Here is a 16,000-nt window from a genome sequence, read left to right as displayed (position 1 = left end):
GTTTATTACACCATTCTCTGTAAACTCTGGAGACTGTTATGTGTGAACATCCCAGGAAATCATCAGTGCTTTTGAGATGCTCAAACCACCCCATATGGCACTGACAATCATTCCATGATTAAAGTCACATAGATCACATTTCTTCACCATTCTGATGTTTGGACTAAGCAACAATTGAACCTCTTGACCATGTCTGCATGTATCTAAGCATTGAGTTGCTGCCACATGATTGGCTGATTAGAAACAACAGGCAAGTGCACAGGTGTACCCAATAATGTAGCCACTGAACGTATTATTTACAGGTATCCCACAACTGTATTTAGCCTTGATAATAGCTGTAGTTCAGCCAGATACACGCAGGTGACTAATTCCCATTGTAACATCTGTCACCAGTGCTTTTGGAATAACTTTGTCATAATTTAAAGGTGATGTTTAAAAGAACAAATGAATTTTCATAATGGCCAGAGCCCTTGCAACCCCTTTACCTATAGGTTGATTCCCTGTGTGGCTAAATTGATTGCTGACTTCTACATCCAGTTGATTCCCATTGAACTTCTGAAATTGCTGGAATTTCCTCAGGTCTCCATCTGTTATCTTAATGTGGGTATATGTATGTATATTTTGTTTTCCGCATAGTGTGTAATTTCTAAAAAATCCAACATTATTACTAATTAATAACATGGAGCAGAGGAAGATAGTAAATGTGGTGGAGCAAAGGATGTTGGGACTGGTGAGGGTGGAGTGCCACGGGAGGGGTGTGGGATTGGTGGCAAAGGAGTGCCAGGGGCACAGATGCAGACACACCCAGCCCTCGGACACCAGGCAAGGCGATGTGATTCCAAATAGTTGGTTTATTGATCATTACAGAATGTCTCACAGTTGCTTCCTGCTCTCTCCCCTCTCCTTACCCCATTCCCACTCTCAGTCCACAATAGAGACCTCATGTCAGAATCCGTTTTAGTATCATTAGCATATGACATGAAATTTATTGTTATGCAACAGTGGATTTAATTTGGCTTTTTTGACTCTGATCAACAAAAAAAGACTTCTTTGTATCAAAGTGAAAACAGATCTCTACAAAGTGACCTAAATTAATGACAAATATAAAACAAAATAATTGATGCTTAAGTATTCATTCCCTTCAAGTCAGCATTTAGTAGGCGCTCCTTTGGCAGCAATTACAGACTTGAGTCTGTGTGGGTAGGTCTCTATCAGTTTGCACATCTGGACATTGCAATTATTACCCATTCTTCGTTAGAAAACTGCTCAAGCTCCGTCAGATTGTGTGGGGATCGAGGGTGAATACCCCTTTCCAAGTCCAGTCACAAATTCTCAATTGGATTGAGGTCTGATTTGGCCATGCCAGCACATTTGTTGTTTTTAAGCTATACCTGTGTAGCTTTGGATTTGTGCTTGGAGTCATTGTCTATCTGAAAAACAAATCTTCTACCACGTTGCAGTTCTCTTGCAGACTTCATCAGGTTTTCCTCCAGGATTTCCCTATATTTTGCTGTATTCATTTTACCCTCTACCTTCACAAGCCTTCCAGGGCCTGCTGCAGTGAAGCATCCCCACAGCATGATGCAGTCACCAGCATGCTTCACAGTAGCGATGGTATGTTTTTGATGATGTGTGGTGTTTGGCTTATGGCAAACGTACCATTTTCATCTGATGGCCAAAAAGTTCAATATTGGTTTCATGAGACTGTAGAACTTTCCACCAGCTGACTTCAGAGTCTTCCCCATGCTTTATGGCAAACTCTAGCCAAGATTTCACATGAAACTTTTCAGAAGTGTCTTTCTTTTTGCATTTTTCAATAAAGCTATGACTGGTAAAGCACCCAGGCAGCAGTTGTTGTATGCACAGTCTCTCCCATCTCAGCCACTGAAGCTTGTATCTCCTCCAGAGTTGACATAGATCTCTTTAATGGCTTCCCTCACTAGTCCTCTCCTTTTGTGGTCACTCAGTTTTTGAGGACAGTCTGCTCTAGGCAGATTTACGGCTGTGCCATATTCTTTCCATTCCTTGATGATTGACTTAACTGTATTCCAAAGGATATTTAATGACTTGGAAATTTTCTTGTATCCATATCCTGACTTGTACTTTTCAATATCCTTTTCGCGGAGTTGCTTGGAGTGTTCTTTTGTCTTCATGGTGTAGTTTTTGTCAGGATACTGACTCACCAGCAGTTGGACCTTCCAGATGTAGTTTTGCTACCATCAGTTGAAACAACTTGACTGCATACACGTCTCCAAAAACAGATATCTATTTAACTAATTATGTTACTTCTAAAACCAATTGGCTTCACCAGTGATGATTTGGTGTCTCATATTAAAAGGGGTGAGTACTTATGCAATCAATTGCTTTCTGTTTTATATTTGTAATGAATTTAGATTAGTTTGTAGAGATCTGTTTTCACTTTAACACAAGAGTCTTTTTCTGTTGAATAGTGTCAAAAATGCCAAATTATTTCCATTGTGATTCAATGTTGTAAAACAATAAACCATGATAACTTCCTGGTGAGGGGTAGGGTGAATACTTTTTATAGGCACTATAAGTAGTTCTGAAAAGTAATCAGTTAGTGTTCATGGGTTCAATGTCAATTCAGAAATCTAATGGCAGAAGGGAAGAAGCTGTTGTTCCTGATTCACTGAATGTGTGCCTTCAGGCTCCTGTACCTGCTCCCTGATGGTAACAATGATAAGAGGGCATATCCTGGGTGATGGGGGTCCTTAATAATGGATGCTGCTCCTCAGAAATGCCCTGGATGCTGGGGAGGCTAGTGTCCACAATGGAGCTGACTGAGTTTGCAACTTTCTGCAGCTTATTTCGATCCTGTGCAATGACCATTCCACCCCCTGCCTCCACCATACCGGATGGTGTGCAGCCAGTTACAATGATCTCCATGGTATATAGATGGAAATTTTCAAGTGTCTTTAGTGACATACAAAAACTCCTCTAAGTCCTAATGAAATATAGCCAGTGTCATGCTTTCTTTGTAACTGCATCAGTATGTTAGGCCCAGGATAGATTCTCAGAGATGTTGGCACCCAGGAACTTGAAACTGAATGGAATTAAACTGATTAACTGAAACAGAATTGGGTGTAAAAGGAATCAGACAGAGCAAAGGACAACCAAACTGAAAGGTAAGGGTGAGGCAGATTTAACAGTTCAACCTTCAAATCAACAATTGTTACACCATGGCAAGAGTGGGCATAGCAACAAGACATGAGGTGGTTATCCTGCATCAGCAAGGTCTCTCCCAAACAGTGATTTTGCAGCAGAGAGGAATTTCAAGATGTGTTGCCCAAACTCATCTGAAGAAGCACAAAGAAACAGGCAAGGTTGAGGAATAGAAACACATTGATTAGCCACAGCAATTGAATGCAGCAGACAGGAGATGCATCAAACTGACATCGCTTCTAAGTCGGAAGAAGTCCAGAACTGCTGTCAGCTCTGGCCTCAGAAAAAACACTGGAACCCAAGTACACCCCTCTACAGTCCAGAGAAGTCCTGTCAGAAATGATTTTATGGAAGAGTTGCTGTCAAAAAGCCATTCCTCCGAAGTGGAAACAAAGCAAGAGAGTCACCTCTGCACAGAAACACAAGAACTGGGGTGCTGAACAATGGCAGCAAGTGCTCTGGACTGACAGGTCAAAATTTGCCGTTTTTTGGCTCAGACAGGAGGCATTTTGTCCATAGAAACGGTGTAGAGTGCAACATAGATGAATGTCTGTAGCCAACTGTGAAGCATGGTGAAGATTTCCTGCAGGTTTTGGGCTGCATTTCTGCAGAGCGAGTTGGTGTTCTGGTCAGAATTAATGGAATCCTCAATGCTAAGAAGTGCAAGCAGATTCTCATCTGTCACGCAGTACCGATTGGTCTGATGAGTCCCAATTTCAGCAGGACAATGACCCCAAACACATGGCCAAGGTCATAAAGAACTATCTTCAGTGAAAAGAAAAACAGTCCTGCAACAGACTGTAAGGCCTGCAATAGCCCTGAAATCAACATCTTCAAGGCTATCTGGAGAGACAGAAGGAAGTGAGACAGCCAAAGATGCTTGGAACAACCCACCAATACTTATAAAACTGCATGACAGTATACCTAAGACCTCTGATGCCGTTTTAAAGGTAAAGGGTGGTCACAGCAAATATTGATTTGATTTAGCTTTTTACTGCTCTTTATAGAATTTTTTGATATTTTGAAGCTTACCATTTCATTATTTTTGAAGCACCTTTGCTTTACTGATTTTTTTTACATGTGCTTAAGACTTTTGCACAGTACTGTGTGATCACAATGAAGGCACAGTAGCACCTCTTACTATAAGACGTAGGAGCTGGATTAGGCCATTCAGCCCATTGAGTTTGCTCCACCATTGCATTATAGCTGATTTAGGATCACAATCAACCCCATACACCTACCTTAGAACATAAGAAATAGGAGCAGGAGCAGGAGCAGGCCATCCAGCCCATTGAGCCTGCCCTGCCATTCAATAAGATCATGACTGATCTGTCCGTAAACTCAGCTCCATCTACATGCTTTTTCCCCATAACCCTTAATTCCCCTACTATGTAAAAACCTATCTTAACTGTATCTTAAATATATTTAGTGAAGAAGCCTCAACTGCTTCCCTGGGCAGAGAATTCCACAGATTCACCACTCTCTGGGAAAAACAGTTTCTCCTCATCTCAGTCCTAAATCTTCTCCCCTGAATCTTGAGGCAATGTCCCCTAGTTCTAGTCTCACTACCAATGGAAACTACTTTCCTACTTCTATCTTATCTATCCCTTCTCACCATCTCCTTTGACACCCTGACCAATCAGGAGACAATCAGCTTCCGCCTTAAATATACCCCCACTGCAGTCTGTGGCAGAGTATTCCACAGATTTGCTACTCTCTAGCTAAAAAAAGCTCCTCCTTATCTCTGTTCTGAAAGGTTGCTCCTAAATTTTGAGGCTGTGCCTTCTAGTTCTGGATGCTCCCAACACAGGAAGCATGGGAAATATCCTCTCTACATCCACCCTATCTAGTCCTTTCAAAATTCGGTAGGTTTCAATGAGAATCCCAACCCCCCCCCCACCGATGTTCTTCTAAATTCTAGGGAGAACTGGCCTAAAGCTGCCAAACATTCCTCATATGTTAACAACACATCCTTTCTGAGATATGGGGCTCAAAACTGTTGACGATATTCTAAGTACGGCCTGGTTAGTGTCTTGTAAAGCCTCAGCATTATCTCCTTGAAATAAATGCCAACATTGCATTCACCTTCTTTACCACAGACTCAACCTGTAAATTAACCTTCTGGGAGTCTTGCACGAGGCCTCCTAAGTCCCTCTGCACCTCTGATGTTTGAACCTTCTCCCCATTTAGATAATAGTCCACACTATTGTTTCTTTAGGCAAAATGCTTTATCGTACATTTCCCAGCACTATATTTCATCTGCCATATTTTTGCCCTTTTTCCAATTTGTCTGACTCCTGCATTGCTTCCTCAGCACTACCTACCCCTCCACCCATCTTCACATCATCTGCAAAATTTGCCACAAAGCTACCAATTCCATTATTTAGATCATTGACAAACAATGTGAAAACTAGCAGTTTCAAATTGACACCTCAGAAACACCACTGGTCACTGGCAACCATAAAAAGTCCCCTTTATTCCCACTCATTGCCTCCTGCCTGTCAGCCGTTCCTCTTTCCATGCCAGTATCTGTCCTGTAACACCATAGCATTTTACCTTGTTAGGCAGCCTTAAGTATGACAGCTTATCAAATGCCTTCTGAAAATCCAAGTAAATTACATCCACTGCCTCTCCTTAGTCCACTCTACTTGTTACTTCCTTGAAGAACTCTAACAGATTTGTCAGATAAGATTTCCCTTCACAGAAACCATGCTGACTTTGATTTATTTTATCATTAGTCTCCAAAAATCCCGAGACCTCATCCGTAATGATGGACTCCAACACTTTCCCAGCCACTGAGGTTAGGCTAACTAGCCTATAATTTACTTCCTTTTGCCTTGTTCCCTTCTTAAAGAGTGAAGTGACACTTATAATTTTCCATTCCTCTGGGACCATGCCAGAATTAAGTAATTCTTGAAAGATCATGACCAATGCATCCATTATTTCTTCAGCAACCTCTTTCAGGACTCTGGGTTGTAGTCCATCTGGTCCAGGTGACTAATCCACCTTAAGACCTTTTAAGTTTGCCTAGACTTTTTGCTTTGTACAGCAATGGCACTCACTCACGTTTTGTGACACTCATGGACCTCTGGCACACTGCTAGTGTCTTCCACAGTGAATACTGATGCAAAGCACTCATTAAGCCATTTCTTTGTCCCCCATTACTACCTCATCAGCATCATTTTCCAGTGGTTCAATATCAACTCTCAACCCACTCTTACATGTTATATAACTGAAATAAACTTTTAGTATCCTGCTTTATATTATTGGCTAGAATGCCCTCTTATTTCATCTTTTCCCTTTTTATAGTTTTTCAGTTGTCTTTTGTTGGATTTTAAAAGCTTTCCAGTCATCCAAATTCCCACGCACTTTTGCTACATTATATGCCCTTACCTTGGCTTTTAGGCAGTTTTTAACTTCCCACGTCAGCCACGGTTGTCCAGCCCTGCCATTTATGAACAACTTCGGGCCGAAACATCGACAGTACTCTTTTCTAGATGCTGCCTGGTCTGTGGAGTTCTGCCAGCATTTTGTGTGTGTTGCTTAGGATTTTTACATTCAGCTGGGAAGACAAATAGTATCTCAATTTATTATTCCCTGAAACTGGTATATTTCTTCATTGCTGTCATGTTGGCCCAAATTTTATGTAAAACTTTAAAGAGCTCCAAAAAATAAATTATCTTTATTTTGCATATTTTTAAAGATTTAAGTGGTAGTGATAACACTACCGAGGGTATTGTCATAATAATACAACCCGATCAGCCTGAACTGAATTCAAACATGAATTCAGAGATTTAAGTTTGAAATATCTTGTAAACCAGCATGAGTTAATGATTCATTTGTTTCGAATTTGCACTCTCCGACCTCTATTGACAGTTTCTGTTTATCATCAACTCTCACTGTTTAAACAAAAGGACAGAAAAATAGGAAAATGCTAAAAGTTAGTGATGAATCTTTCAAATCCATTTTGGAGATGATATCAACATTGGAAAGGTTTGCTTCTGGCTGAAAACCAAATCTGAAGGCCCATTTTTCTGACCTTTTGAGGCTAACTAGCGTGAAGATTGACAAAGACAACTATTTTGCACATTTTAGAGTCAAAGTAAATTTTTTATAATGGGATGTTATTTATGTATGAGCAAGTTGAAGAGACTGATCTGCTGCACTCTAGTGGTTAAATAAAAAAGAAGAAAATTTCTGCCTTTGAGGCTCGCTGCTTGCTTAAGAAAATACACCTTTTTTCAAGTTCAATCATTCTGATGTTTCTGTAAACTCGATCTGTTTTTACATTTGCCCCATTTTCAACTCCAGGGTGTCTTGCATTATTATCCCTTCTAAGATTCCTGTTCTTTTGCTAACACTGAACCATGATTCTAGTGGTACAAAAGATTTGACAGGCAAGAGCACCTGAGGGCCAACATTTTCACATAAATTTAACACTCGTGCCTATATTTGTTCTTATTCACTTAATTTTATGCTCTATTTTCTTATTGCTTTTTCCTCTCTTCTTAAGAAACATTGTAATCTAACTTTCTTGGTTCTGATAGAAGGTAAGCAGTATGAAGTATTAATTCAGTGGATGCTGCCTGACCTATCAAGTATTAACAGTATTTTCCACATTTATGTGTTGACTGTATCTGGTTTTCTATTATCCAATTTATAGAACTAATTTTAAGCAAGGGGTTATTAATAATTTTAACTGTGCACATACCAGTCAGTCTATGATAATTACAAAATAAATTGTACATATATTACCTATGTTGTACATGAAATGTCTTTCAAAGAGAATGATTTAATTCCATGTTTGCGTTTAGTTTGCAGACATCTCATCTTTTAAAATCTACAATGAGATTGAAGCTTCAGGGTTATAAAAGAAATGTCAAAAGCAAGTGATTGAAATAATTCCTTTTTAACAGAATTTCAAAGAATAATTCACTCTCTAGGATTCACAACTTAACTTGCAAATCAAAAGTATATGTCATTTTTCTAAGGATGGTATTCAGAAATATTCCTAAACAGTGGGATTCTGAACTTCAAAGAAAAAGGTTTAATGCTGGATTAGTTAAGAGTAATGCTGTTAAGAGTACCAAAAGCTAATCATTTTGTGTACTACAGGATATGCCCAACATGAACACTGGTTACCTATTGTGAAATTTGAGATGTGTTATGGATATGTGTTCAGTTTCAGTTATTATAGAATTTTCAAATTAGCTTAATGAGGCTCATAAGTTCAGAAGTATTTGTAAAGTTATGTGGTGATGACCAGCTATCATATTTTTGTAGATGGTTAACAGTTAGTTCCTTCTAAATGTTGCAGATAGAAGTAATGGAGGTTGCTCTGGACCAAGCTGGCTTGCCCAATGAAAGAAAAATTGCCATCATAGACAAAAATCGTGATCTGCACATCACATCAGTGCGTAGATTTGGGAAAGAACAAAAAATCATTAAAATTGGTAGGTAATGAAATCACTAACAAAAATGTTTAATGATAAAAGGATAATAATCATATTTTTGTTTCATGTCCGGTCACCAGGCTATTGTGGGAGGCGAGGGAGGAGATTGCTGAGCCTCTGGCAAAAATCAAGGGGTGGGGGAGGGGATAGGCCAGCGAGGTGAAGAAGGAATGTAAGGGGAAAGCACTATGGGTAGTAGAAGAAGGCAGAATCATGAGAGAGGTGATAGGCAGCTGGAAGAGGAGACAGAGTGAAAGTGGGATGGGGGAAGGGAGGGGGTGGGAATTACCAGAAGTTGGAGAATTCGATGTTCATACCAAAGGGCTGGAGACTACCCAGACGGTATATGAGGTGTTGCTCCTCCAACCTGCGTTTGGCCTCATCATGGCAGTAGAGAAGGCCATGTATGGACTTATCCGAATGGGAACATGAAGCAGAGTTGAAGTGGGTGGCAACTGGGAGATCCTGTCTGTTGTGGCGGATGGAGCGGAGGTGCTCGACGAAGTGGTCCCCCAATCTGCGTCGGGTCTCGCCGATGTAGAGGAGACTGCACTGGGAGCATCGGATGCAATAGATTACCCCAACAGACTCACAAGTGAAGTGTTGCCTCACCTGGAAAGACAGTTTGGGGGCACTGAATGGTGGTAAGAGAGGAGATGTAGGGACAGGTGTAGCACTTACACTTGCAGGGATAAGTACCAGGTGGGAGATCTGTGGGGAGGGATGTGTGGACCAGGCAGTCGCGGAGGGAACGATCCCTGCGAAAAGCGGAGAGGGGTAAAGAGGGAAAGATGTGCTTAGTGGTGGGGTCCTGTTGAAGGTGGCGGAAGTTGCAGAGGATAATATGCTGGATCTGGAGGCTGATGGGGTGGTAGGTGAGGACAAGAGAACATGGTCCCTGTTGTGGTGACGGGAGGATGAGGTGAGGGCCGAAGTGCGGGAAATGGAGGAGATGCGGGTGAGGGCATCATTGATGACGGCAGAAGGGAAACCATGATTCTTAAAGAAAGAGGACATTTGAGATGACCTGGAACGGAAAGTTTCATCCTGGGAGCAGATGCAGCGGAGACGGAGGAACTGGGAATAGGGAATAGCATTTTTACATTTGGCAGGGTGGGAAGAGATCCAAGGGAATCTTGCTTTGTGGATCCAGAATTGACTTGCCCACAGAAGGCAAAGAGTGGTTGTGGACGGGTCATATTCTGCATGGAGGGTAGTGACCAGTGGTGTGCCTCAGGGATCTGTTCTGGGACCCCTACTCTTCGTGATTTTTATAAATGACCTAGATGAGGAAGTGGAGGGATGGGTTAGTAAAGTTGCTGATGTCACAAAGGTTGGGGGTGTTGTGGATAGTATGAAGGGCTGTCAGAAGTTACAGTGGGACATCGATAGGATGCAAAACTGGGCTAAGAAGTGGCAGATGGAGTTCAACCCAGATAAGTGCAAGGTGGTTCATTTTGGTAGGTCAAGTATGATGGCAGAATATAGTATTAATGGTAAGATTCTTGGCAGTGTGGAGAATCAGAGGATCCTGGTCAGACCCCACTTGGAGTACTGTGCTCAGTTCTGGTCACCTCACTACAGGAAGGATGTGGAAACCATAGGAAGGGTGCAGGGGAGATTTACAAGGATGTTGCCTGGATTGGGGAGCATGCCTTATAAGAATAGATTGAGTGACGGTGGATGAGTGGTGACCTGATAGAGGTGTATAAGATGATGAGGGACAATTGATTGTGTGAATAGCAGGATTCTATTTCCCAGGGCTGCAATGGCTAACACAAGAGGGCACAGTTTTAAGGTACTTGGAAGTAGGTACAGAGGAGATGTCAGGGGTAAGTTTTTTACGCAGAGAGTGGTGAGTGCATGGAATGCGTTGCAGGTGATGGTGGTGGAGGCGGATACAATAGGTCTTTTAAGAAACTCTTGAATAAGTACATGGAGCTTAGGAAAATAGAGGGCTATGGGTAACCCTAAGTAATTGCTAAAGTAGGTACATGTTCGGCACAGCACTCTGGGCTGAAGGACCTGTATTGTTTTCTATGTTTCAGCATCTTGAAATAAAGATTCCATTGTCGCTTGTTTACAGACCAGTTTGTAAGTGTGTTACTAGAATTGTTGTAATTGCCAAAAAAATTGGGCACTAGTATTTATTTAGGCAATGTTGATCTTTGACTTTTTGCTGAATTTTTTGGTGATCTGATTGTTCTGCACTACTGAAGCAACAAGTTATTGTTTCAAACAACTTTAGTCAAAAAGATCAATTATTAATAACTACTGTTAAAATGTTGAAATAATTCCCACCAAATAAGTAAAATATGGGATTTTATCCAGAATTTCATAACTTACCAAGTCAGTGGATCTGGTTGCCAAATAAGGAAGTGAAGGTATTTGAGTAAGTCCAGAGGAGGTTTGTGAGAATATTTCTGGAGTTGTTTTGGAGAAGTTGGATTTGTTACCCAAGGGTATAGTCATATACCTAAGTACAGTATACAGTTGTACAAGATAGGTTTTTTTACAGATAAGGTAAGAAATAATCTTCACATATGTTATACAAAGACTAGGAAACACTAATCTAAATCTTCTTGGACAAGACAAATAGGGAGAACACAAAGAAGAATATTTTCACACAGTGGCTGACAATGATCTAGAATTCACTTGTTGATCAATAATTTCTAAAGGAAGTAGTATAGTCATTTGAGGAAAACAATGTTAAAGGGTTATTGGTTGGAATGGTACTGAGTAGACTGTCTTTCAAAGACTAGCCGTGGATTTGATGCACCAATTGGATGCCTTCTGTTACTTTCTGACTTTGTCTACCAGCTACACTTGCTAGTTGATGCTGAACCTGACTGATCAGTGCATCCAAGATTAAGTTGTATTTTGGCGGCCATTTAAGGTATCTCCCTTACTGGAGTTAACTGTCAAACTGTTTGAAAATGTAATATTCACAAATCTTCAATGTTATTCAAAGACACAGTGAGAGCTTGATCATTAGACATATTTTAAAATGGACTTAGATAATATTTAATAGATTGGAAAATAGAGGGGTATGGAGAAGTGGCACTGAAGAAAAGTTGAGGCCAGCATAGACCAGCCTGGATCATATTAAATGATGAGGCAGGCTAGAAGGACCCAGTGACATACTGCTGCTCCTATTTTATTGTGTTCATGTCAAAAAAAAGTACAAGATACAATTTAAAACACTTAAAGCAATACGTTTCAATTAATTAAAGTAAACTTATTTGACTGTATGCCAGATTTGACCTGCCCCAGATTCAGTGGGCAGATCTTTCATTGTTCCTATTGAAGAAAAGAAGAACATTTGTCCTTCCAGTCAGAGAGTAGTAGGAAGACAGCGGCAATCAGCTGACTGGAAGTTCAGGATACACTGCTGTCAGTAAGAAGTTTGTATGTTCTCCCACATCCCAAGGGTTAGGGTTAGTAAGTTGTGTGCATGTTAGCACCAGTAACATTGTGACACTTGCAGGTTACACCCAGCACATCTTCGGATTGAGTTGGTCATTGACGCAAATGATGCATATCACTGTATGTTTCAATTGTACATGTGACAAATAAAGCTAATCTTTAATCTGTTTGCCATCAATAGCAGTTTCCTGTTATCAATGCATAAGGTTTAAAGGAAGTAAAAGTTTTCTTCCTGGCTCTGCACTGCATGCCATTTCCAACCTAAATTCTTCCCCTTCTACATGATCTCCCTCTCCGTGGTCTCTTTGCGAGCCGGCACCAAGGTTTCATGCACAGAATCCCAGAATTTCAAGAGAACTCTAGCCCATGTCCTCTTCTGGATACTCTTAACACACATCTCATTTCATATCAAACTACAGCAAAATAGAATTTCCATTTTCATGTTTTCATTTTCATAAACATTCTCATGTTTAGATATTTCTAAACATCTGGGCTCTGAGTGATGGCATGGCCATAAGTTTTCTTTTATCGTCAATGTGATATAAAAGCAGACCTCACACTATAGAGATATGACATTACGTGTAGAAAGTAATCATGTTATTATCTAGCACAATGAAGCTGAAACATAAAACTCATATTTTGATCTGGAAAAAATTCCAGCTTTTCATTTCCAGTGGCTACTGGTATGCTGCAGTGATGATCCTGAATGATGTTAATCGTCTGTATTAATGATTTGGTTGAGAATGCGGTTGTCATGGTTAGTAGATTTGTGGGTGACTCCTAAATGAATGGTATAGTGCACAGTTAAGAGGGATAACTAAGATTAGCAACACACACAAAATGCTGGAGGAACTCAGCAGGCCAGGCAGCACCTATGGTAAAAAGTACAGTTGACATTTCAGGCCGAAACATCGACTGTACTTTTTTTCCATAGATGCTGCCTGGCCTGCTGAGTTTCTCCGGCATTTTGTGTGTGTTGCTTGGATTTCCAGCATCTGCAGAATTTCTCATTTGTTATCTAAGAATAGAGCAGGATGTAAATCAACCTGGAAGGTAGGCCAAGGAATAACATATGAAATTTAACTTGGTCAAGTGCAAGGTGTTGCACTATGGTAAGTTAAAGGAGGGCAGGATAGTAAATAGTAGGACCTTGTAGAGAGTTAGTGAATAGACTGATGTAAGGATATGGGTATATAGCTCGCTGATAAGGGAGGCCCAGTAGAGAGGTTGATGAAGAATGCTTTTGGATTGCTTGACTTCATTAATCAGGGCATTGAGTACAGGAATTGGGATGTCATGTTACAACTGTACAAGTCATTAGCAAGATCACAATTGAAGTATTATGTTCAGTTCTGATCACCTAGCTATAGGAAGGATGTCATTAATATGAAAGGGTGCAGAAAATATTCACAAGGTTATTGCCAGGACTAGACATCTTGAGTTGCAAGAAGAGGCTGGTAAGCTGGGACTTTGTTCCCTGGAGTGTAGGAGGCTGAGGGCTGATGTTATTTATGTTCCTCATCATTATATATATCTCTATTAAGTGAACTGTCAGCCTTTTAACCAGAGTAGAGGAGTCAAGAGGGCATAAGTTTAAAAAGAGAGGGGAAAATTGAAGATAAAATTTTTTACATGGAGGGTAGTGGATAGGTGGAGGGATGGATAGTGTTCAGGAAGCAGAGAGTGTGCAGAAGGACTTGGACAGATTGAGAGAATAGGCAAAGAAGTAGCTGTTGGAATACAGTAGGGGTCACCAATCTTTTTAAGCCCAAGATCCCCTACCTTGGCCTTAGTGAAAGGCAAGATCAACCCCAAATCGATTAGTTACACGCATGCACAGAAAGACCGAAGTAAAACCCCGCAACCCGGAAATAGGAGTAATATATGAACACCAGGGGTCACCACCCTTTTTTTGCACCGTGGACCAGTTTAACATTGACAATATTCTTGCAGACCAACAGACCTGTGGGGGGGGGGGGGGGGGAGGGAGGGTGTTAAACATGACCGGATACTCAAAGCAGCTTCCTTATGTCCAGTCTTTTCCGCAATTTAGTTTTCGTGGCTCTCAGCACTTAGCTTCTGTCCCACTTGTTCACGTTTCTTCAGCTGGAGAAAAACTCAAATGTGTTTGTTTTTAAGTGCTGGGTGCTTGGACTCAAGGTGCCGAAGCAGTTTTGAGGACTTCATTGCCTCATTAGACAGCCTCTGGGCCTGAACTCCAGCTTCCTACCCACCCGCCATCAGACACCTTGGCCAGGTGTGGCTGTTCCCGTACCGTGGCCGCGGTGGTCACAGTCCGGACTGAGCGACCGACCGAGCGAGGAGGAGTGCGACTGGATGCGCGCACCCCCCCCCCCCCCCCCCCCGTAGGATCTATTGGTCAACAAAAGTTTGTCTTGAGGGATGACTTTCAGTAGATCGTAGCAAGGTAGCTGCTCTGCTACTTACGAAACCCTGAGCCCGAATTAGGTCGTCTGCGAATATTTAAGCACCAGGTTCCCCACGAACATTTGGTGTGCTAAACAGGTTTAGAGGCGGCGCCCATCTGCGTGTTCAAGTTCAACAGTGGGCGTGACAGGGAATGAGGAAAGGTGCAGCTGACTCATCACGTACAAACAAGCTGGAGGAACTCAGCAGGTCGGGCAGCATCTGTTGAAATGAGCAGTCAACATGATGCTGCCCAACCTGCTGAGTTCCTCCAGCTTGTTTGTACGTGTTGATTTGACCACAGCATCTGCAGTGTACTTTGTGTTGGCAGTTGACTCATATCGTTTCCTCACGGCCCGGTGGTTGGGGACCATTGAAATACACTGTAGTGCGTGGCAGGGGAGCTATACGCATGCGCACTGGGCAGAAAGAACGGAACTAAAACCCCGCACCCTGGAAACAATCTCTCAACAGTATTTGTGTATTTATTTTTCTTTTTTTTGGGGATCTACTGGGAAAGTCTCAAAGATTGTGATTGACGGGTTGGCGACCACTAGAATACAGTGTAGGGAAGTGTATGGTCATGCACTTTGATAGAAGGAATAAAGGAATAGACTATTTTCTAAGTGGGGAGAAAGCTCAAAAATCAGAGGTGCCTTGTCTTGTCTTGTCCATTCTGCACCAACCGCCGCCACTGGGCTATAAACGTGCAGGAGCAGTGTGTAGTTAACTGCCATGCTCAAGGACATATACGCTGCCTCAGCTGAGGTTTCAACTAATGGCCTTCAGATCACTAGCCCAAGGCCTTAAACATTTGGCCACGCGCAAAGGAACTTGGAAGTCCTTGTGCAGAATTCCCTAAAAATTAACAGACAGGTTGAGTCAATGGTAAGGAATGCAGATGCAATGTTAATATTCATTATGAAAGGACTAGAATGTGGTGTGATGCTGAGGCTTCATAAGGCATTGGTCAGGCTGCACTTGGAGTACTATGAGCAGTTTTAGGCCCCTTGACTAGGAAAAAATGTACTGGCATTGGAAAGGGTCCAGAGGAGGTTCACAAGGATGATTCCAGGAAGGAAAGTGTTAATGGTTAAAGGAACGGGCCTTTGGCAAGGTGCTGCACATGAAGCTGTTTAGCAAGATAAGAGCCCATGGGATTACAGGGAAGTTACTAGCATGGGTGGAGCATTGGCCAGTCGGCAGAAAACAGAGAGTGGGAATAAAGAGATCCTATTCTGGCTGGCTGCCAGTTGTTAGTGGAGTTCCACAAGAGTCGGTGCTGGGACCATTGCTTTTTACAATGTATGTCAATGATTTGGACGACGGTATTAGTGGATTTGTGGCTAAATTTGCTGATGATACAAAGATAGGTGGAGGAGTGGGTAGTGTTGAAGAAACAGAGAGCCTGCAGAGAGACTTATATAGTTTAGGGGAATGGGCGAAGAAGTTGCAAATGAAATACAATGTTGGAAAGTGTATGGTCATGTACTTTGGTGGAAGAAATAAAC

The 16,000-nt window shown here is 41.6% G+C and overlaps 1 protein-coding gene across 6 annotated transcripts in view; it reads left to right on the top strand.

Annotated features, from left to right (window-relative positions):
• The window catches only part of ift80 (intraflagellar transport 80 homolog (Chlamydomonas)), a 328,780-nt gene that overhangs the window by 277,551 nt on the left and 35,229 nt on the right, over nt 1–16,000 (top strand). For all 6 annotated transcript variants that reach the window (XM_073040988.1, XM_073040987.1, XM_073040985.1 and 3 more), the window contains one exon: nt 8,501–8,636. In XM_073040988.1, coding sequence (XP_072897089.1) covers nt 8,501–8,636 — 136 coding nt within the window. The remainder of the gene's footprint in view (nt 1–8,500; nt 8,637–16,000) is intronic.

Source organism: Hemitrygon akajei, chromosome 3, assembly GCF_048418815.1.
Source record: "Hemitrygon akajei chromosome 3, sHemAka1.3, whole genome shotgun sequence".
Classification (NCBI taxonomy): Eukaryota; Metazoa; Chordata; class Chondrichthyes; order Myliobatiformes; family Dasyatidae; genus Hemitrygon; species Hemitrygon akajei.
Note: the sequence above shows the minus strand (reverse complement) of the source record. Positions and strands in the feature narration are given on the sequence as shown.